This window comes from Coenobita brevimanus, chromosome 46 (assembly GCF_032717465.1).
Source record: "Coenobita brevimanus isolate Jiangsu-jjx chromosome 46, ASM3271746v2, whole genome shotgun sequence".
Lineage (NCBI taxonomy): Eukaryota > Metazoa > Arthropoda > Malacostraca > Decapoda > Coenobitidae > Coenobita > Coenobita brevimanus.
The window spans coordinates 12,062,051-12,087,006 of NC_136999.1; the positions used below are offsets into that span (position 1 = coordinate 12,062,051).

General features: G+C 44.7%; 1 protein-coding gene across 1 annotated transcript in view; it reads left to right on the plus strand.

Moving 5' to 3' along the window:
- LOC145398812 (cytochrome P450 2L1-like) overlaps positions 1-15,555 on the plus strand; it is a 43,254-nt gene extending 27,699 nt beyond the window's left edge. Inside the window, exon 7 of the mRNA XM_080271621.1 lies at positions 15,318-15,555. Coding sequence (XP_080127747.1) covers positions 15,318-15,502 — 185 coding nt within the window. The 3' untranslated portion in view covers positions 15,503-15,555. The remainder of the gene's footprint in view (positions 1-15,317) is intronic.
- The last annotated feature ends 9,401 nt before the right edge of the window (positions 15,556-24,956 follow it).

Sequence of the window (24,956 nt, forward strand, 5' to 3'; positions counted from 1 at the left end):
GTTGATGTGCCTGTGTATGGAGGAGACATGGCCCTGAAAACGTACCACTGCCTGGTGATCAGTAAAAAAGTTAGCAAGCCAGCAAAGCAGCCGCCCACGGACACCCTTGTTGGCTAGAGCGGTGAGAATTGCCTCTGGGCACGCAAGTTCAAAGGCTTTCTCCAAATCTATAAATATGGCTAGCCCTTTGCCCCTTCGCAGTTCTGTCATGAGCGTGCCAAGGCATTCTGCTGCCCCCTTGCCCCTGGTGAAGGCAAAGAAGTGGCTATGGGGAGAGTCTGTGCACCACTGTAATCGTTGCAGAACCATCCTTTCAGCAGTTTTGCAGAGGCAACTGAGAAGAGAGATGGGTCTGTAGGCACCGGGATCTTTCGGTTTTGGAATGGGTTGGATTACTGCCAGTTTCCACTGAGTAGGGAGGGTACCCAGTTCCCATGAGTGGTTTATCAAAGCAAGGAAGGCATCCCTGGTCATTGTCCCAGTGTGTGCTAGCATGGAGCAGGTGATTCCATCTTGTCCAGGGGCGGTGTCTGTGCTGGATTTGAGGGTCTTTTCATGCTCCTGAATGGTGAAGGGCTGGTCAGTATCGGCAAGGTGCTCTTGTGCAGCGAGAATGATCGATGTACGATCATGTTGTAAAGCTGCTTGGCGAAGACTAGTGGCAGTTGGAAGCTGATCCGGGGAGATGCGTTGAGCAAACAGTGTAGCTAATCGCTCTGCCTCTCCTTCAGGGTCACGGTGAAAGGGAGGGCGGGCTGGAGAGGGGTTAGAGACAGCTTTCAGATGTTTCCAAAGTTGTCCCAGCCTTGTGTTTGCCCTGAGAGATCGACACCATTCAAGCCATTTCTTTTCTTTAATCTTATTTTTCTCATCGATGGTATGGCCTATAACAGCTCGAAGATAATGGAGACTGGCAGGAGTTGGGTGAGCTCTGTATATTTTCTTTGTCCTGTTTAAGCGGTGATTGAGTTCCCGCACCCGACCACAGTAGAACCATCGACCCCTATGAAATCTGTTAGCAGATGATTTTGGGATGGCTGCTTCAGCTGCAGCCTGGAAGGCTGTGGATATTTGCCGCTCATGGACATCGATATCAGGGGAGGGGGCTGAAGAGCTCAGTAATTGGTCCAGTGTAGTCATAAATAGGTCCCAGTTGGCCTGTTTGGTGTTCCACCGTGAGGGGGGACTTGCAGGTCCAGGAATCTTGGCTAGATCAATCAAGCAGAGGATGGCGTGATGGTCAGATAGAAGATTGGGGTGTATCATCCACTGCATTAAGGATGCCAGGTGAACGAGGTGAGGGTAAGGTCTAGCCTACCTCCTTGTAAATGAGTGGGGACATGCGTGTCATTTAGGAGGAATAAGTCGGGCACCCCCTCTATGAGCTCAGCAATATGGCGTCCAGCAGGATTTGTGGCTCCAGGGGAGCCGAGACATGGATGATGAGCATTGAGATCCCCACCAATCAGTGTAGGTTCAGCAGAGGCTTGAGTAAAAAGTTCCGCTAAGCCTAATTCTGCCGAATGGCTGCGGTATAAATTAAAGATCTTAAGAGTGCAGGTAGCCAGGGTGACAGAAACCCCCTGCATTTCGATTCCGTCTCCACAATGTGGGGGCGATTGGATGACTGACACGGGGATGTGGCTTCTGACTAGTATTGCACACCCACGGGGGCCACCGCGAGCATGTGACAGAAGGAAAGTGTTAAAGCCCCTTATGCGCAAGGAGTGGTTGGCAGGGATTAGAGTTTCCTGAAGGAGGAATATGTTGACTCGATCTTGGTGAGCAACCTCCTCAAGAAGGGCACGTTTATGTTGAGCACCACGGATATTCCATTGAATGATCCTGAGACCATAGGAGGACTTGTGCTGAAGAGATGTCGAGGATGGCGCTGTTTGTGGGGCAGATGATTGAGAGGCATTGAGTGAGGAGAGTCTCAGCCGTCCATGGTTGGCACATCCTGGGATGGTAGAGGAGACCGAAAGCGTTGCCGGGGTAATCCTCTGGGGGAGGCCGATGGGGACCGCCGTTTCTGACTGGTGGACCTGTGGCGACGCCTGGGATCCCTGGATTGTCTGTGGAGGTGCAGTTGAGCTGGCAGTGGCAGATGTTGAGGAGAGTTTGGAGACTCGGCTGCTGGTGGAGTGGAGATTGGGGAGTGGATGCATACCTCTGCTGATGCGCTCTCCTGGGCAAGTGGAGGAACATCCTGAGTGCTGGCCAGTGTGGATGGGGCTAGAAATGAGTCCTTCATCCATTCGTCGACCAGACGATCGACGAATGGGCCAAGTGGTGTGGGGTCGAGAGTGCAGCCCAGTTGCGCTCCTATTGTGGCCATGATGGCCCTCCCCAGTTCCCATCCAAGCATGCACAGGGCATCCCGATTGACAGCGACCTTCCCTGGTGGCAGAATGGGGGCTGGCTGAATGGTTGATGGTGCTGGCACTGACTCTGTCTGCGTTACAGAGTCGTGCATCATTTGTCTGGGCAATGGCTGAGACTGGTGGGGGGTTACAGGTTGAGTACTGGCTGTAGATGGAGTGGTCGGCTGATGAGGAGGCACTGTAGGTGTCTTGGCTGTGGTTGGCAGGGGAGGGAATTCCTCTTGTGTGAAGGTTGGGCGGTTGTTGGAGTTGCTGCGAGACTTGTGGAGATCTCGACCCCATATAAACGTGCCTGGTGGTGCAGGGGAAGCGATCTCCTTCTCTCACACCCACCTTCGTTGCCACTCGATCCCTCTCTCCACCCTCTCTTTTCAGGCTGGGCACGACTTGTTCCATGCGTGGTGGGAACCTGCACAGTTGGAGCATTTCGGTGTTACTGGTTCCCCAGCCTTGAACTTGTCGAGGCACTGCTGGGTGTTGTGTTTGCCGCTGCACATAGCACAGGTTGGAGGGCGACTGCAGTTGTTCTGGTGGTGGCCGAAGCGCTGGCACTTGAAGCAGTGGAGAGGTTCCGTGGAATAAGGGCGGAGGAAGTATGTGCTGAAGTTGCCCAGCTGGAGCTTTTGTGGGATGATGCCTCTCAATGTTACCACACCCTGCCTTGTTGGTTCCCCCTTTGCCAGACAACGTGCTGCTTCTTCCACCTGAGGGTGTCGGAGGATGGGTGTCAGCAAGTAGTACAGTGGGTACCCCATAAGGGTTACCTTCCGGGCGGTGAGGTTGGGGTCTATTTCCTGGATATTGATCATATTCCCTGCAGCTGAGGTGATTGTTCGCAGTGCCTGTACTATGGTGTCGTCTTGAGGGATTAGAATTGTCGCTTGGTCCTGTCCCTCGTGAATGGTGAATGTAAGGTTGGGGTGTTCTTCCTCCAATGCCATCACGATCTCGTAGGTCGATGGAAACGAGTCGTGAGGTGGAAGAAGGAAGGCTGGGTGTTTGGAGACTGGGGAGGCCTGAGACCTGACTGACACAGCCGGTGCCCGAACTTTGGAGGAGTTCCGTGCAGGACGGAGAGGTCGGCTGGTAACGGAGGGGTTTCCTTTTCCCTGCATAGCAGAGGGTCGGGAGAGAGCGGTAGCATCAGTTGAGGAGGACTTGGCAGGGGTGTTGGTGCGTGTCCTCCTGGAGACGACTGTGAAGCCGTCAATATCTCCTTCAGCTGCAGCTGATGATGGATCAGTTGCGGTGTCTGGTGCAACGGGAGGGTGAGCTGCCTTATCTGCAGCAGCAGAAGAGGCCTTGCTGCTGCTGGTGTTAGGAGGAGGAGGAGGAGCCGAAACTTCCTCGTCCATCGCCTCATGAACACGTGCAACCTTGGTTGCACGTGCTACGGTGGAAGGGGGAGATGAGGCTGCAGCTCGTGCACTGGGAGGTCCTGGGGATGAGGCAGAAGCCTCGCCAGCTGTCGACGAGTGAGAGCTAGCATCAGATAGGCGCCGTTCTTGCTTCGCACCTGGCTGAGAAGCAGGACCTGAAGGCCTCTGCTTACAAGGCTGGGTAGAAGGGGGTGGGCCAAAGGCCTCGCCAGACTTCGACGAGCGAGAGCTGCCGTCAGAAAGACGGCGCTCTCGCTTCGCGCCTGACACAACAGCAGGGCGGGAAGGCCTCTGCTTGGGAGGCGAGCGCACTGGCCCTGTAGGCCTAGGGGTCTGGGTCCCCTTCATAGTCCCTGGGACTGAGAAGCAGACACTCACTGACACCACTCACACTGTCACACAGTCCGACACACTGACACTCACTCACAAACAATAAACAAGAAAAAAGCCGGCAAGGTCCCTACAGTGATGGGCTGCCTATGCTCCCTGCCGTCTAAAGGGCAATGTAGGAGGCCCTGCCACTGCCCCTTTCAGGTCTTCCCTATTCTATCAGAGCCGCTCTCTGCGCTTCCTATAATCAGCCCCTAATGGGCCCCCCTCATGGAAGTGCCCTAACGGCACCCCTTCAGGGTTCGGCTTCGTACCACGCAGAGAGACACTAACGGCGGCCGGAAAAACACACACACACACACACACACACACACACACACACACACACACACACAAGCACAAACTCAAACACACACACACACACACACACACACTCTCAGTCACACCCAGGCAATCTGAGACAGAGTCCCAGAAAAACCTGGAAAAACGTTAAAATCTTCCTCAGTACCAGAGAGTAAGTCCCCAAACTGGCAAAAGTGAGTAAACTGGACAAAATTCTTCAAGAATAAATCGAACAGAGTCGAAATCTCGAGACAGAACGGCCAGACCTCCACACCCGACAACGTCTGAGCTAGGAGTGTGATGTTAGTGTGTGATGATCGTTTTTATATACAATCAGAACCAGTAAGGGTAAGTATATAAAGGCATTTAATGTGTAATACTGTGCTATTATCCACAGCATATGAGAAAGGCGAAATGAAAGAAGACCATTAGTGTAATATGTGTTACTGTTTATATGCTCACGTCCTCTATTATAATGTAAGAAATAAGTAGAGTATATAAACAGCACCTGAAGAAAGATATGATGTCGTTTCTCATACATTCTCGCTCCCCCTCCCACCATCCTTCTCTCTGGGTTGCTGTCTCTACCAAACGCCTCACATACCCTCTCGTCCCCCAGTCCCACCCATTGTTAACCAACAGAAACAAAGATAATGATGAAATGATCCGTCAGGTATTGATCATATTATATTATCATACACCTCTGCATGAAGCACCAACAAATCAGCGACACACAATACTCTGGTATACCTGCCTATCATTTCATCCTGTTGTAAGGTGTTACGTGACACATTGCAAGTTGGACCTTGTTTTACAAGGACATACGGTTGTCTATCGTTAACACAGGTTGTGTGGTTTTGGACGTCCACTAATTCATATGAACGTGGCAATTTAAGCCTTACATATCAACACGTAAGGTTAACCCGCCCCGTCCCGGCCACTTTTCGACCACTGGTACCCCCCAATCCCGGGCATTTTTCGACCTCTTTTTTTTTTGCTTAAACTTTCGCTTTTGGTGAGAAACATCGAAAATTCATAGAGAAATCGCTCACCTGAGGTTTAAAATACTCATTACAGGTAGGAGAGCCTCCTTACCTTACTGGGTTTTCTATCAGGCTGGCACCAAAGAAAACGAGTTCTATGGGAGGATAACTATTTCACACCACTCATAAACGGTATTTATTTATTTACTGTTACGAATTTATATGTAGTACAAGAGTATATTGGTTTTCAAGCAGTAATATAGGCATTATAAGCATTGTTTCACTCACTAATACCTGACCTTTTTTTGCCACATTACCTGATCATCATTTCTAACTGTTTCTTCCTCTAATACTATGTAAAGTTTGTCCTCCACATTGTCATTGATTGGGGAATCACTCTGGCCCTGAATTTCGTACCGTGGCATGACATGGCTATACTGGCCAGGTCACTGATAACAGGTGAATTGCTGAGAAAAGGGCCTGCAGGGGGGGGAGGAGGTCATGCTGGGTAAGGCATTGTCTCTGCCTGGCATCTTGTTGAGGAAGGTGTCCCGTGTATACGTACCAAAAATGACTCGCGAAAATTGAAAATTGTGGAAATTATGAGCCTTGCAATTGCAGGACGTTGAAGTACGTCCTCGGGATTAGCTGTGACAAAACGTGAGGACGTGGAAGTACGTCCTCGGGACGGCGCGGGTTAATGTTCCTGTCATTATTAGATGAACGAAGTGAAACAGAGATCGGCTCTGACGAATCACAAACTCTCTGTTGTAACGAAAATATGCCAACCTCTTGTCACAACAGTGACACAATATCATTATGTATACGACTGAATGTGGGTCAATTGTATACATAATGATATTGTGTCACTTTTGTGACAAGAGGTCGGCATATTTTCGTTAAAGCAGAGAGCTTGTGGTTCGTCGGCCGATTTCTAATTAGTTTCCTTCATCCTGTAATGACAGGAACATAAACCTTACGTGATTATAATGTAAGGCTTAAATTGCCAGGTTCATATGAATTAATGGACTTCCAAAACCGCACAACCTGTTAACGATAAACAAATGTATGTCCTTGTAACACAAAGTCCAACCTGTAGTGCGTTTGTCACGTAACAACAGGATGAAATGGTAGGCAGGTACACCAGAGTATTGTGTGTTATTGATTTGTTGGTGCTTCATGCAGAGGTGTATGATAATATAATATGATCAATACCTGACGGATCACTTCATCATTATCTTTGTTTCTGTTGGTTAACAATGGGTGGGACTGGGGGACAAGAGGGTATGTGAGGCGTTTGGTGGAGACAGCAACCCAGACAGACTTCCAGTGACACAGAGCAAGCGCATGATCCCAAAAGAGGAAAATCTGTACGAGGAATGGCATTCCCTGAGCAATAGGAAGAACAGGAAGACTTACGTGGAAGAAGGGAAGTGAGCTGACTTCAGACTGAACCTGAAGAGCGAGAATGTATGAGAAACATCATATCTTCCATCAGGTGCTGTTCACTATACTAAACTTATTTGTAACATTACAATAGAGTATGTAAGTATATTGACAATAAAACATAATACATCGTACCGGTAGGTCTTCTTTCATTTTCGTGCCTTTCTCATATGCTGTGGATAACAGCACAGTATTACACATTAAATGCCTTTATATTCTTACCCCTACTGGTTCTGTTTGCCTATAAAAATCATGATAACATCACCAGCGTTAGCCGTTCCACATCTGTCCAACAAAGCTTACACTGAGGTTGGGGGAGGGGCAGTGGATGTGGCGTGTTCGATCGCCTGGTCGCTCACTGACTGCGACTCCGGCTACCTGGGGGTGGGGAGAGATTAGTGCTTTCGAGTGTTCATTGCACAAAAAATTCTTGTCCCCCAACGGCCCTAAAGTTATTCCCTACATAGGAATATGGGACCATATACCTGGGAGCCTCTCATCGATCCGCAAGAGGGCGTGGTCATGGAGGGAAAGCGACGGGGAGGGAGGAGAGAAGTTGCGGTGGCACCTGGACTGGTAGGGATAGGGCAAGGGAGGAGGGAATTGGGCAGTGAGTAATATGTCATTCCCCCTTTTACTAGCTTAGCTAACAACTGTTTTGTGCATTACGTAGGTAAATAACATAGTCTTTCAACTGAGAAATATTTCCAGGTGGTGAGTCAGTTTCGAGGTTTGATTGCAATGGATACAGTTGGCAAACAGCCTTCTTTCTAGGAGGATGACAACCACGACAAATGTAAGAAAGAGAAGGAAACCAGGTAGATGACCAAGATCTGGTTGGATGGACAGACAACACCCAGCTCACAGGTGGTAAGTTGCCATCTAATGGTGAGGACCTCCAGCGGCTGTTCCATTTTCTGTGGAAGGAAAAGAGGATCACACCAGATACTGCAATGATCATGGAGTCTGAAGCCGTTGGATTCTGGTATTGCGCCAGACTTCCAGTGACACAGAGCAAGTGCAGGATCCCCCAAAAGGAAAATCTGTACGAGGAATGGCATTCCCTGAGTAATAGGAAGAACAGGAAGACTTACGTGGAAGAAGGGAGGTGACGTGACTTCAGACTGAATCTGAAGAACCTCTTCAACATGGCATACATGGATGCCATGAAGCTGCTGAGAAATGAAGAGGACAAAACATTTCCGAAGGCTTAACGGGAGTAAGGCTGCCAAGGCATCGTGCTCGGTATTGACTGGAAGCTGTCTGATGCTGAAGTGAAGAAGCATGACAGAAAGGAGGCTTCCCAAATTCAGGAACTACGAAAGCAGCAGCGGCTTGCAGCATTGGAAGCTTCTGTTGAGTTGGAGGGCTCTGAAGAAGGCAAAGAAAACAAAGACCCTCTTCCCGGATCAACCATGTCAACTACCACATACAGTACTCACCTAAATAACAACGATCCTAATCTTGTGCATTTGTCATCACTCTGGAGTTACCTAATGCTCTGGACCACATGAAGTTCAGTAGCCACAATGCTGTCCACAACTCAGCTGCTGCAGCATCTGTGTATGGCAAGGATCCTTCAATTATGGCTTTGAACTGGCAGAGCATCCATGGGGGGCAAATCAAGGCCCATGGCAAACAGGCAGTAACTCTGCACTCATAGCCTGGTGCACCCCTCACTATTCACCGGGACAGTAGGCTGGTTGTTGATGAACCTGGCCAAGAAATGTTAGAATATTTACCCATCCTGGTGTCTGGAAAAGGAATTTTGAAGCTGTTGAACGTCCCCAAACTGAGATCAGGAACAGGAACTGTCATGGTGCAGGTGATCTTTGCTACCCTGCAAGAATGGGAGCTGGTGGATTCGGTGACAAACACTACCTTCGACAAACTGCTAGCAGGACCGGAATTTGGTCTGGGGCCTGCATTCCCTTGCACTCCAGGAAGTCTTCACAGTCTGCACTAGCATCATCACATTAGGGCCAGACATCCCTCTCTTCAAGTGTTTCAAAGCAGGAGTGGACCTTCAATGTAGCTTATCACTTGAATCTACTTGCCAACCTTCCTACCCATTGCAGCATGGTTATCATCTTCTGCCATCTTCAACTCACAACCCAACAGCCACGGGAAGATTACTGGGAGTTGCTCGAGCTCATGGTGATCATTCTCAGTGGAGTTCCTCCACATGGCTTCCACATTTCGCGGCCTGGCACCTACCACCTTGCCCATTGGACAGCCAAAATCATCTACTCAGTCAAGATTTACCTCTTTCGCAGGCAGTTCAAGCTCACTGTGTGAGAGCTTGCCACACTCGAATGGTTTGTCACTTCTGCCATCATGATTTACGTTCCACACTGGTTCACAGCACCAATTACCACTTCTGCTTCTCAGAATGACCTCAAGTTTCTTCATGACATCCTGGTCTATGGTGACTTGGACTTCTCATCCACTGCTGCAAAGGCCTTCAGTTCTCATCTCTGGTACCTCTCTGAGGAGCTGGTTGGCTTGGCATTCTTCGACGAGTCCCTCGACTTTGGAACGAAGAGGGCCATGGTCACTCCTGTGGAGAACAAGGAGGGCAATGAGCCTCAGAAGAGAAGGACTCTGGTGCTGTTTGTTGCTGTCATTCAAGTGGAGAACCTCCCTAATTTCGTAATGAGCACCACTCGCTGCCTTCCATTTTTCCTTGGCTCCTCCAGTGAGTTCTTCAATGTCAACCCATCCACGTGGGTTGAACGGGATGGCAACAAGAAAGCCAGGCAGTGCGTCAAGTCACTGAAAGTCACGAACAATTTGCCGAGTGATGATTTGCGCTCCCTGTCGTTACCGCAGATGAGGAGCAGCAGCAATTTCTGTTCCAAGTCATAGAGGCTCATCGTCAGAGATTCCCAGGAACTCAAAAGGCAACCGTGATCTTTCAAACTAGGCAACAATGAGTGGGGGATCGGTTCCCATGACATCTCCACAACGAGGGGCAAATATTTACACAGTAAGAGGGACCTAGGTGCGCTGGCTGGGTATTCAGCCCAGATGGCACAGAGTGTGAACTTCTGGGTCTTTGGGGGACCAGTAAATACTACAGCATATGACTGAAATTTTGCACTGAGAGTTTCTGTATCAACAGAAACAAAAGTGGGGGGTGGCCAATAAAAAATCTACAACTTCGAAAATAAGGACCACCCTTAATATATATATATATATATATATATATATATATATATATATATATATATATATATATATATATATATATATATATATATATATATATATATGGAGCCTCTGTGGTACAGTGGTAAAGTGTGAAAGTGTGCGTTTTCGTACACTGAAGAATGAGGGTTCGCACTACACCAGGGCAATAAACTTTGGGGGCGTTCTTCTGACCATGTACTGCTTTGGCGGACACCAGGGGTGCTGTGGTTGAACCAGTGTCACATACTGTATGTTTGCACCCAGTTGGCTTGTACGGGCCGATTACGCTTGGTTCATAGACTACACACACATCCAAAGCCAGTCGAACACTACATTTACACTTATAAGCACTTCTATCCCTACATACAATCACTACTAGACAGCCTTAGCCACTTGGAAGAGATACAAAGGCTGTATCGTCCCCACTTTGGTCGGGATAGGCCGATCCTGCAGTGGACACTCGAACGGCTGATGATGATGACATATATATATATATATATATATATATATATATATATATATATATATATATATATATATATATATATATATATATATATATATATATATATATATATATATATATATATATATATATATACATATATATATATATATATATATATATATATATATATATATATATATATATATATATATATATATATATATATATATATATATATATATATATATATATATATATATATATATATAGTATATATATATATATATATATATATATATATGTATATATATATGTGTGTGTGTGTGTGTGTGTGTGTGTGTGTGTGTGTGTGTGTGTGTGTGTGTGTGTGTATCGTACAGCCAAACGCCTCAATCCCGTACGGGGTGGCCACAAACATATCGCCTCCACGTCGCCCTATTCCCCACCATTTCACTGCCGTGCTCCCAGCTCACACACCCCTCTCTCATATACCTCTCCACCCCATCCCTCATCTCATCCTCGGCCCTCCCCTCCCTCTCCCCCACTCCACCTCACTCACATACATTCTCTTCGTCAGTCTCTCACTCTCCATCCTCTCCACTTGGCCAAACCACCTCAGTGTGTTCCTCTTAACGCTTCCTATCACATCCACATCCACACCAAAATGCTCCATTATATCCTCATTTGTCAGCCTGTCTGTCCATGTGACTCCACAGGCTTCTCTCAAATAACTCATTTCCATTGCTCTCACTCTTGACTTGTGTCCTTCCAACAACGTCCAAGCTTCACTTCCATACGTTAGAGTTGGTATCACAATACTGTCATATAATATACTATATATATACATACATATATATATATATATATATATATATATAAATATATATATATATACATATATATATATATATATATATATATATGTATGTATGTATGTATGTATTTATCGTAAAAGGCAACTAAAAGGGTTGGCGGAGGGTTAGTGCCCCTCCCCGGAAAACAACTAACTAAAAAAACAAACAAGAAGCCTCGGACAAGGACTGACCAAACGATGACGACCCAGGACCGGACAATGGACTTGGTAATGGGTACATGGAATGTAAGAGGAGCGAATGATGAGGTGAAAGAGAGAGAGATTGTCCAGGTGCTTGAGGGTGCGAAAGTGGATGTATGTGGAATAACTGAAACAAAATGGAGAGGAGAAAGTGTGAGAGAATGGGAGTATGGATGGGGTATATGTGCAGGAGTAGGTGAGAATGAGAGGGCAAAAGAAGGAGTATGTATAGTTGTGAGTAAAAGATAGAAGAAGAGCATAAGATAGTATGGATCAGATTGGTCAAGGATTGTGTGGGTAAAGTTGAAAGTTGGAATACAAATGTGGGTGATTGTGTGTGTGTATGCGCCAATGCAAGATCGTGCTAGAGGAGTGAGAGAAGAGTTCTGGACAAATATAGAAGTGTGCATGGAAAAGTTTGGAAGGAATGAGAGAGTGTTTTTGATCGGTGATATGAATGGTAAAATTGGGAATGTGAAGGTGGATGGAATAGTTGGTGAGTGGGGTGTGCCTGCTGAGATAGATGAGAATAGGAGTGCGTTAGTGGACATTTGTGCTGGGAGGGGGTTGTTGATAGCCAATACCCTCTTCAGGCATAAAATGATCCACAGGTATACATGGCGAGTGGTGAGAAGGGTGGGTGGTGAACTGAATGAAAGGAAGGCAATGATTGATTATGTGTGTGTGGATGAAAGGATCCGAAGATGTGTAATGGTTGCAAGAGCTTATAGAGGTTGGGGGAGTGGAATTTCTGACTACTACTTGGTTGTGGCCAGAATTAGGATTCAAGTAAGATGGAGGAATAGAAGAAGGGAAAGACGAGAGGAAGGAGTAGTTGCAAGGAGAGTGGAAAGGTTACAAGAGGATGAGATAAAAGCAGAGTATAAGAAAGAAGTGGAGGAACGATTGGGCAAATATGAACTGGAGCAGATGGGAGACGTGGAAAGTGTGTGTAGGATATTTACAGAAAAAATATGTGCAGCATGTGAAGTGGTGTGTGGAAGGAAGAGAAGACGGAGGGGGGTGCAAGGAACAGCGTGGTGGACTGAAGAGGTGAGACAGGCTGTGGCACAAAAGAAGAAAGCATACAATGAATGGATGAGAAATAGGGGCGTGGAAGAAGTTGAGAGATGGAAGAGAGAGTTATATGTAGAAAGAAAGAGAGAGGTGAAAAGATTAGTAAGAGAGCGTAAGAAGAGAGTGGATGAGGAATTTGGAAGGAATTTGAGTGTAAAGTGGAGGGACTGTAAGAAAATGTTCTGGAAAGAGGTGAAAATAGTAAGACAGGGTGGAAGTGAAGTTAGCAGGGGAGTGAAAGATAAAAATGGTAGATTACTGGAGAAGGGAGAAAAAGTGAGCAGATGGAGAGAACACTTTAAGGAGGATGGAAGTAATGCGAGTATAAGTGGCTGGGGAATGGCTGGGAGAAGGAGGGAGGTGAGAAAACAGGAAGAAATCAGTAGGATAGAAGTTGTGGAAGCAATGAAGAAAGTTAAATCGGGGAAAGCCCCAGGAATTGATGGAGTGTGTGGTGAAATGCTGAAGCATGGGGGAGAGATAGTAGTAGAATGGACGTGGAAATGTGCAGATTGGCCTGGGAGGAAGGTCGAGTCCCGGAGGATTGGAAGTCAGGTATAATTATTCCCTTGTACAAAGGAAAAGGGGAAATAGAAGTGTGTGGTAATCATGGGGGCATTTGTCTTCTTAGTATAATAGGAAAAGTGTATGGTAGGATACTTATTGACAGAGTTAGAGAAAGAACAGAGAAATTAGTTGGAGAAGAACAGGGAGGCTTTAGGAAGGGAAGAGGTTGTGTGGATCAGATATTCATTCTTAGATCTTTAGTGGAAAAGTTTCGAGAGAAGGGAAAGAAGTTGTATGCGGCTTTCATGGATTTGGAGAAAGCATATGACAGTGTGGATAGACAAGGATTGTGGAAAATGTTAAGAATATATGGAGTAGAGGGGAAGTTGTTGAATGCTGTGAAAAGTATGTACGATGGTGCGAAGGCTGCAGTGCGTGTGGATTGTGAACTAAGTGAATTTTTCTCTTTGAAAGTTGGGTTGAAACAGGGATGTGTCATGTCTCTATGGTTGTTCAGTCTGTATATGAATGGGGTTATAAAAGAGGTACAAGGTAGGGTAGTGGATGTTGGAGTGGCCCTGGTGAGAGAAGATAGTGTTTGGAAACTCCCTGTGCTGTTGTTAGCAGATGATACTGTGTTGTTGAGTGAAGACGAAGGGGAGCTGCAAGGCTTGGTGGATGAGTTTGGGAGAGTGTGTAAGAAACGGAATCTAAAGGTGAATGTAGGGAAGAGTAAAGTGATGGTCTTTGAGAGAGGTGAAGTCAGTGATTGTACAGCGAGGTTGGATGGTGAGGAATTGGAAAATGTGAGTACATTTAAGTACTTGGGTAGTGTGATGAGTAAGGATGGAGGTTTGGAGGGCGAAGTTCTTGAAAGGGTACAGCAGGGAAGAAAGGTTGCTGGTTCTTTGAAAGAAGTGATAAGAAACAGGAAAATGAGCATGGAAGTGAAAAAGTTACTACATGACAGTATTGTGATACCATCTCTAACGTATGGAAGTGAAGCTTGGACGTTGTTGGAAGGACACAAGTCAAGAGTGAGAGCAGTGGAAATGAGTTATTTAAGAGGAGCCTGTGGAGTCACATGGAGAGACAGGCTGACGAATGAGGATATAAAGGAGCGTTGTGGTGTGGATGTGGATGTGATAGGAAGCGTTATGAGGAACACACTGAGGTGGTTTGGCCATGTGGAGAGGATGGAGGGTGAAAGACTGACGAAGAGAGTGTATGTGAGTGAGGTGGAGGGGGGAAGAGGGAGGGGGAGGCCGAGGATGAGATGGAGGGATGGGGTGGAGAGGTATATGAGAGAGGGGGGTGTGAGTTGGGAGCAGGGCAGTGAAATGGTGGGGGACAGGGCGACTTGGAGGCGATTTGTTTGTGGCCACCCGAAACGGGATTGAGGCGTCTGGTAATAAACAGAGATAGATAGATTTATATATACCTGGAAAAATGAATACAGGAGGGGAGGCGAGACAGTCAGAAGCTGCATTCACTCAAGTTGCGTCAGACATTACTAATATAAACAAAACTGACATGCGGTGAAACAAATTTGGGTGTTACTACCTGAAGTACAGTGTACGAGTATGATGGGAGTGGAATACGTACTGACAGAGGTATAAGGTGTAGTGTAAGAAATACTTATGTTGCCTGATGGGTCTCCTTATACAATGAGCGCTACCTACAGGGTGGAGTAGTGTGTGTGTGTGTGTGTGTGTGTGTGTGTGTGTGTGTGTGTGTGTGTGTGTGTGTGTGTGTGTGTGTGTGTGTGTGTGTGTGTGTGTGTGTGTGTGTGTGTGTGTGTGTGTTGAATCAGGGACAAAATTTCACCTATTATTCAACTTTGTTTGCATCACAATTGAGACATGTCCTTCATTTTCCTCCATGATACATCAGATCAAATGAGATCTATGGACAGGGAAACATACCAAACTTCTGTCAGCTTAGCAATGTTAGCCAGCAGACAAAACTGAGAAGCAAAAACAGGTGGAATATTAGACGAACTACTCTCCTCAAATGTATATATAGTGAGAAACAATGCTTGCTAAACTATTTCCCATTTCCTCGCCACCTAAGCATGCGTCAGTGGCCTGTTTATCTTCTCCATAACACTGCTACACACACTCAAATTTCCCATCTTTTCAAATGTCCAGTCCAAGCCTTCTCTTTCATCCCCAGGCAAGCGTCAGTGTGTAGGAGAGGCTTTGGCACGCATGGAGCTGCTAATCTTCTCCACTACGCTCCTCCAGAGTTTAAATTTTGCCATCCCGCCTGGCAAGACGCTCAGCCTCAAGCCTGAACCTGGAAATCCGTTCTTCCGTCGCTACGTGCCACAGGACCTGCTGATCACCGTTAGGAGTTAAAGGGAAAGGGTCTCTCTCTCTCTCTCTCTCTCTCTCTCTCTCTCTCTCTCTCTCTCTCTCAATTTAATCCCACTTGGTCTGAAGCCGTAGGTTGTCTTCCTATTACTTTTACCATCTCTAGACAATATTATGTAGTTTATGATACACTATTTTGAGCTGGAGAAGTTATATACTCATAGCCTCCAATTAATCACTGTCGGGATTTCAGGTTCCCACCTTTTATGCCTAGCCACAGCGAAGGACTGGTACTAGTTGGAGGTCATAGAGACGTGGAGGGACCTTCAGTTCCCATCCAGCATTCGACTAGACTATGAAAATCTGGCAACTTTGGCTGTATCCTGTCACACACAACAAACGGACGAAACTATCTGTACTGTGCTCATGGCCATAATTCCACTCTTTTTGAACCCCCCATTCCTATATTCTACGGCGAGTTATAATATGATATTTTCTCAATTGTATCTTGAATATATCAAGAATACATTAGGACAGCAAAAACTGAGCAAATTCATAAAAACAATTGTGTAATCATAAAAAGATAAAAAAAATAAATGACTGGGTATCGTACTTCCTATCAGGGAACTGGATTCCTATCATGTCTGTTTGTAGAACTGAAAGATACTTAAAAAAAAACAGTAAATTATGGTTTTGTAAGCTGATTTTTTTTTTTTTTTACGAATATCTGAGCAAAGGGAGTGACAGAACGTTACCCAACACTGAACCGTAGGTAGCACAGTTACATCTGGGATATAATCGGTCAACAGTAAGTCTTATGACTGGTGTATTATCTCATAATTTACTTTCATTTTTTTTTATTCAGGTTCTTTATTTACCATTCAGTACAAGCCCCTTCACGAGGAACACTGTTGCTGAAGGCCAAGCAGGGATGGGTGCGTGAAAGCAAAGGGTTTCATTACGCATATATAGTATGTCATAAAAAGTATAGAAGTAATTAGCAGTACAAGCACAGCAATGAACAAAGAGATACAATTACACATACATGGCACAAAGTTGTAGTTACAAGCATTACAAGTTTAGGAATGAGCAATGCGATACAGTGACACATATTTAGGCTACATACGTATGCAGAGAGAGGCACATGCACACATACATAAACGTATATGTCTATACATATATGTAGGCTATATATTCAAGCACATGTAGCCATAGCCATATTGTATGTACAGGATAGGTATTCACGTATAATGATATGGGTATGTGTACAGATGTGCTTACCTATACATATCCTAGATGCACATATATATGCTATCCATATATACATATACAGGGAGACATATATACATATTATACACCCTAAATGAATACATACTCTGTACATTGACACATTCAGAAGCAGACTGATAAACAGAAAAGGCATTCATTATAAAGTTGCACCCAATGTGTACGTGTGTGGACAACACACACACACACACACACACACACACACACACACACACACACACACACACACACACACACACACACACACACACACACACACACACACACACACACACACACACACACACACACACACACACACACACACACACACACACGCACACACGCACACGCGCGCACACACACACACACACACACACACACACGCACACGCACACACACAAGCACACGAGCGCGCGCGCGCGTGAGGGCTTGCTTTGGATCATCCACCTGTAGCTTTGACAATTGATCTTGATATAGGAAAGACATTATTACCATCACGGTTGTTAGAACGTGCCAGTAACCTGAGTAAAACATAAATCCATACTCTTAGTAATAATGTCTTAAAGGGCCCAAACCACAGCAGCGTTGACACCGAGGCATTTGTGGCTAGGATGGCCCGGTGTCAACCACCAAGTCTGGACGCTATGGATATGGAAAGTGTGGACAGGGCGGTAAACTAAAGTTACGAGAAGGTTAACAGGGTCGCCAGAGAGTGTAAGAAGGTAAACATTCGTATGGTAGAAGTAGACGGTATGTAACGAAGGTGGAAAAGATTAATGGACGAAAATGACAGTAAGAAAATATGGCAAGTAATAGATTGGAAAGGTGAAATATTTGATAATTCAAGTAACACCCAACCAAGTGATAGCCAATTCAAGATGTATTTTGAACAGTTATTAAACCCAGAAAGTAAAGAGATTGGAACAATTGACGTTGCACAAGCGCCAAACATCCCTATCCTAGACGATCCATTTACACCTGTAGAACTTGAACAAGCTATAAAGGCAATGAACACAAAGAAAAGTTTTGTGGGAATCAGCCCAGGTTTATTGACTCAGCTCCCTATGTCTTGGTTTATATTCCTACTCACACTGTTCAGCGCTGTCTTTCACGGAGTTTGTATTCCCCTTTCTTCGTGCTATAGTAAATTAGTTGTACTGTTTAAGTCTGGTGACCGTATGTCATGTGACAATTACAGGGGCATTAGTATTATGGATACCTTGGCGAAATTGTACGATACACTTATCATGAACAGGCTAAGACTCTGGATCCATGTAGACAAATGTCAGGCTGGCGCTATGGAAAAGAGAGGTTGTTTAGAGCAAATATTTACACTGAGACTACTGATTGATTATGCTAAACACATGAAGGTTAAGTTATATGAGAAGGTGCCTAGAAACAGACTCATTGAATGTATGAAAGCATTAGGATGTGGGAACATAATAGTGAAGCTGTTAAGGCCATGTATCACTGTACCCGAAACGTACTATGAGATGCCACGGTAGACTCCTCAGTGGGGGTGCGGCGGGGCGCGCCATCCAGCTGTTCATTATTTATCTTAACCAGATGGTTCGTATGTTAAAACAAAGGGTGGCAGCGGACTGCTTTCTGGGCGTACTGCACGCGCTCCTTCTGATGTATGACACTGTGATTATTGCAGCTTCACATGAGATGTGCATTAAGAAACTGAAGGTGGTGATAGACTATTGTAACGAATACGGTATGGTACTAAATGAGAGTAAAACCAAATTTTTCGTAGTAAATAATGATGGAAGTGATAAAATACCTCTACATGTTCATGAATATGTCATTAATTATTGTCTTCATTATCTGTATTTGGGTGCTTGGTTTACCAATACAGGTAAGATGAATGGCGTAATGCGGTTGCACGAAAAACGAAGCCAATCAGTTGTAAATAAATTTGCTATATTTGTGCATCCAATACTGATATGCCGTATTGTTACAAGCGCAGGGTGTTTGACGCTGCTGTACTGGCCGCACTGACTGACAGTTGTAAGTCTTGGCTGACAAAGAAATGTGTCTTTTTAACACGACAGTATAGCAAGCTAGCCAAATGCCTATTGGGCGTGAGAAACAATACAAGTACAAATCTATGTCTCATTGAGTCAGGAATTAGCCCAGTATCTCATGTTTTGTGTGTACATAGAAAAAGGTTTTTGGAGTCCAAACTGACCTCGCCTGACATGGAAGAGCCATTCCACATAGTACTTGAGCTGTGTAGAAATACCAACACTCCAGGCTATAAATTTATACACAATGCCCTACAATTTGACTGTAATAAAGATCCAGTAGAAAATATCATTGATCTGATAATGAACAAACCTGAAGATGCTACTATTATACATACAAAATAGTATTAAACCTGAGCATGAGTGTACATAAAGTATACTCAAATGAGGAGTATATTCCTGACTATAAACGACAAGCTTTCTCTAGACTTCGACTAATGTCTCACGACCTGAAGATAGAAACAGGTCGCTGGAGTCTCATACCACGGGAGATGCGTAGGTGTCAGTGTGATGAGCAAAGTGTCCAGACTGAAGGCCACGTGTTGGTTGAGTGTACACTCACGAGAGATCCGAGGTGGAGATATGGTATGGATCATGTGCATTGAGTGGAAGCTTTATTTGATGAAAATAATGATCCCAGCACCGTATGTAAATATGTTTATGAAGTACTGAAAGTTTATAAATCCTGCCCGGTCATTGATGCAAAGGCGTAAATTTCCTTTTTTTTTTTTTTTTTTTTTTTTTTAATCACAAGTTGTCTGTGTGATTTTGTTGAACTATGTGTTTTCAATTACGTGTGTAAAGATTTATAGGTGTTTGTTTTTGTGTGGGTATGGACGTGGATATTTGTACATGTGTGTAAATGTGTGTATATAGGTATGTCTGTTTTTTTTTTTCCTTTTTTATGTACGTATGTATGTCTACATGTATATATTTTGCCACAGTGTAAATGAATAATAGTAACTGGGAGCTCTTGTTTGGGTATAACGACGATAATGGAAGCCTGTGAATGTTCATCTTAGGAGATGGAAAAAATTCCCAGTAATGCAACTAATGAGATAGTCGTCGCATTCTGATAACAGTTGTTCGGTATTATTGATTATGTTGTCGTTTTTTTCGCATGCTATGTTGAAACTGCTATTATGAATAAGAAATTATGCTTTGTTGGGAGAATGATATTTATACTGGACCATTTTGGAGTGTTATTTACCGTTTATTATGATGTATTATTGCCTTGTACTGTTTTGGTCAATAAACTAACTACTACTATACCATAATTATTTTACCAGCATTGCCCTAGCTCCAGGGCATTACTATGAAAGGAAGTCGGAGTGAAGGGTGAGAATGTCTTCGAGTATATCAAGATGTGTGATGAATTACATACACAAAGCAGAAAACAAATATCCAGGGGGTTTGATGGGGGTAATAACTGGGCAGTTAACGATATGATGGGATAATGCTTCATCCATGGGATTGTGACAGAGTTTACATGGCCTGTTGGCGGCCGGTCTGCCGGTGATTTCCTCTGGGGAGCGATGCTCCAGGCGAATGCGGGCGACGGCTACATCACAGCGGCGGGTGAGGGTGGGGTTCTTGCCATAGGTGTGTCTCACGCCATGGTAGGTGTCATAGTGCTAGATGGTGACACTAGTGGGACGTTCTGCATCGGTACACAGGGCTAGGTCCTCCCTGGACTCCTCGAAAAGATTCTCCAGAAGATCTAGCTTAGCAGCCTAAGTCTATGACGAAATTTGTGTGTGCAGTTGCTGATTGCAAATCGGACTTTATGAAATGTGCCGAAAGCTATGCTTATATGGCTGACGTGAAGGAATGGACAAGATTCCCATCTCAAAAAAAAAAAAAAAAAAAAAAAAAAAAAAAGAGCCAAGGCGAAGAAAGCTATGGGAAGACAGGTGCAGGCAACAGCTCGGGTAGAGGGCCACGAGAAACCACATGTAATCAGTTTGAGACATTTTCTACAGCGGGGTGAAAATGGACCATTTTTATCCCATCCTGACCCAGAACTGTTAGCCTACAAGAGTTGGTCAATAAAAAGCTTCAAAGAAACAGAGGCACCCAACTCCTCTCCGCACTCAGCTGTGGTTAGTGTCGTACCGCGTTGTCGTTTTATTTTAATTAATAAGGCTGATTCATTAACCGTGCATTCGTTAAGTACACAAATTTCAGTGGAACTGCTTGCTTCTTTAAAGCATGCTAAAACACACACATCAGAAGTCCTGAAGGTAATCTCCTAATAACTGCACACGATTTATTCAAATGTATGTAAACAGACAATACACTATTTTAGTCCCCATGGTAAGATACTCTAAGATTCTCTGAAAGCCTGCAGGCGGATGCACTGTGTCCCTTTAAGATTACCGTAAGGCCACCGCCGCTACTGTCCCCGTACGATGGTCGGTGTTTTGCCATGCGCTAACATTTCTCCCACCATCGTACGGTGAATCGTAAGGCTAAGGGCGGGGAAGAACTCGCTGTGTTTGGGGGAATTTTTCCCCTTTCAGCTGATGATCTCTTTAGCCAATCACAACGCAGGATGTTTCTCTGCCTAGACGCTTCAGCCAATCATCATGTTTGGAGACACTGCTTCTCTCTCAGGTGACGAGAAATCAAAACAAAGCGAGGGACAGGCGGCAGGCCCTCTCACATTTGAATGAAATATGTTAATGTTTATCAGTCTGGGAAAGACAGAGTGAGCAGAAACATACGAGTAAGTCACATCATTACCAGCACAACTACTGCTGCATGTTGTGCAGCAGTACTGTACGTTACTATTACTATACAGTTATACACCAGTGTTCATTACTATCAGTATACTGTACAGACTAAATTTCTCGTATGTTTAACATTACAGCTGTACAACACTGCTACGACATTAATATGTGTTGTACATAACTAAACTGACACTATACCGTACACCACTGTATGTGACAGTATATGTAGAAAAAAGGCCCCTAGTACACAAGCCCCTGGGATAAAAGCTCCAGCAAGGAAAATACATTTTTGTATTTCTTTTATTTGTTTAACAATAGCCTGTCCTGACCTACCAACCTAAAATAACTTAGCCTAAGGTAACTGAACAATCTAGGTTAAGCTAATCTAACCTAACCTTAACCGAACCTAACCTTACTTGAACAACCTAACCCATACTAACTAAATTATCTAACCTAAATAATTTAGCTCAACAAACACAACAACCAAACTGAACAAGCAAACCTAAGCTACAAACACAAGCTAATCTTAACATGACCTAACAAGCTAAATTTGTCTTATCAAACCTCAACCTTGGCCAGAGACTCACAGGCTATTCTTGGCCAGATTTTTTTTTTTTTTTTTTTTTTTTATGTGAGGAAGAGGGAATTAAAGGCCGCGAGCCCGCAATTATTGTTCTTTCCAAGAGAAAAACCAAATACAAGAGAGAGCCAAATTCAAGATCCGATCATTTCGATATGCCTGGACACACTGCGTTTGAAAGACCGGAGATCACAGGAAGCAGGAAATACAGACAGAGGGAGACAGTTCCAGAATTGACCTATTGCATAAATGAAGGACTGGGAGTAACGGTTAACTCTTGCATTAGAGACCTGGACAGAAAAGAGATGAGGGTTTGCTGCTAGACGGGTGCTATGCGCCCGTCGTAGAGGTGCAGGAATGCATGCAGGCAGTTCAAAGGAGCAGTGATCATTGAAGAAGCGATAGAAAAGAGATAAAGATGCAACAGTGTGGCGAAGAGACAGAGCTTGAAGGGAGTCAGTAAGAGGAGGAGAGTTAATGAGATGGAAAGCCTTTGACACACCCTATTGAGAAGAGCTGTATGTGGGGAGCCTCCCCACACATGACAGTAGTACTCCACACGGGGAAGGATAAAACCACTGTATAGTCAACAATTGTACAGGGGTAAAGAAGGAACGGAGTCAGCTTAGCACACCTAATTTCTTGGAAGCAGATTTTACAAGAGATGTAACATGATCTTTCCAAGATAAGTCCCGAGTAAATTAAACCCCAAGCATGGTCAAGGATGATGTAGGATTAAGCTGATTATTACTGAACAGTAGTGAGCATACCTGTGGAAGATTTTGTCGGGTTGATAGGTGTAAAAACTGAGTCTTTCATGGATCAAAAGCAACAAGATTATTTTTACCCCAGTCAAAGATACGAGCCAAGTCAGACATTAGGTGTGTCATAGCCTCATCCCTTGGTTGCTGAAGTAACTGCTGAGATGGACGTTGCGGGAACCGAAAAAAAAGATGAAGGGTGGAGTCATCAGCGTATGAGTGGACAGTGGACAGCATACAACTTAGTAAGTCATTGATGAATAAAAGGAAGAGAGTTGGTGATAGGACAGAGCCCTGAGGAACACAACTGTTAATAGAGCTAGAAGAAGAACAATGGCCATCTACAACAGCGACTATAGAACGACCAGAAAGGAAGCTAGAGATGAAGGTACAGATAGAAGGATAGAAACCGTAAGAGGGCAGTTTGGAAATTAAAGATTTATGCCAGACTCGATTGAAAACCTTTGAGATGTCAAGTGCAATGGCAAAGCTTTCGCCAAAGTCCCGAAGGGAGGACGACCAGGAGTCTGAAAGGTAGGTGAGAAGATCGCCAGTGGAGCATTCTTGACGGAACCCATACTGACGATCAGAAAGAAGATTGTGATAGAAAAGATGCTTTAAAATTTGCTATTAAGAATTGACTCGAAAAAGTTTGAGATACAGGATGTTAAAGCAACTGGACGATAGTCAGAGGGTTGGGAACGGTCACCCATCTTTGGGACTGGCTGAATGAGAGCAATCTTCCAGCAAGAAGGAAAGATACATGTTGATAGACAAAGGCGAAAGAGTTTGCCTAGGCAGGGTGTAAGCACAGAAGCACAGTTCTTGAGAACAACAGGAGGGACTCCATCAGGCCCATATGCCTTGTTAGTACTAAGGTCTGCGATGGCAGAAAATACGTCAGCTGAAGAAATTTTAATGTCAGCCATGAGGAAGTCAGAGGGCGGAAGTGAAGGAGGAACAGCACCGAAATCGTCTAAGGTGGAATTGGATGAGAAAGTCTGAGCAAAGAGATCTGCTATATCAGTAGAAGAAATAGCTACAGAACCATCAGAGTAGATAAGAGGAGGGAAGGATGATGAGGTAAAGTTATTAGAAAGGTTTCTGGCAAGGTGCCAGAAGGAACGGGAAAAATTCGAGTCGGAGAGTTGACAGCATTTAGTACAGATAAAATTATTTTTAGCAGAGCGAAGAACAGACTTTGCACGATTCCGGGCAGAAACATATAAAAGATGTGATTCGGGGGTGGGTTGGCTCCGATACCTTTTATAGGCCCTCTCCTTGTTGTGGACAGCATTAGAACAAGCGTGATTAAACCAAGGGTTTTTTGCATTAGTCAAAGGATATGAGAAAGGAATGTAAGCTTCCATGCCCGAGAGAATAACCTCCATAATGCGCAAGGCACCCTCAGGTGGCTCCCAGCCATGGAAGCAATAATTATTCCAGGGAAAATCAAAGAAGTACTGCCTGAGAGCCTCCCAATCCGGAGATCCAAAGTGCCACAGATGATGTTTCTTTGCGGGGTCCACAGGCCGTACCGGTTAAGGTGATAAGGTTGTGATCAGAGGAGCCCAACGGAGAGAAAAAATTAACAGTGTAAGCAGAAGGATTAGTTGTAAGGAAGAGGTCAAGTATGTTGGAGCCCTCTCCAAGGCGGTCAGAGATATGGGTAGTGTGCTGTACAAGCTGCTCTAGGTCATTAAGGTTAGAAAAGGTGTAAGTTTGTTCACCAGGTGGATCAGTGAAAGGAGAGGAGAGCCAAAGGTGGTGGTGAACATTGAAATCTCCTAGAATGGAGATTTCAGGGGAAGGAGAAATGGATAGAATGCGTTCCATCATAGAAGTAAGATAGTCAAAGAAATTTTAATAGTCAGTAGAATTAGGAGATAAGTACAAAGCGCAGATATATTTAGTCAGAGAATGACAGGAAAGCCTAAGCCAGAGTGTAGAGAATTCAGAAGAATCGAGTTCAGGAGCACGAGAGCAAGATAAGTCGTTGCGTATATATACACAACAGCCACCTTTGGCTTTAAAAAGAATATAGAGAAAGTAGGAGGATACAGAAAAATGTCTGCTGTTAGTCGCCTCAGACAGCTGAGTCTCAGTTAGAAAAAGAAGGTGAGGTTT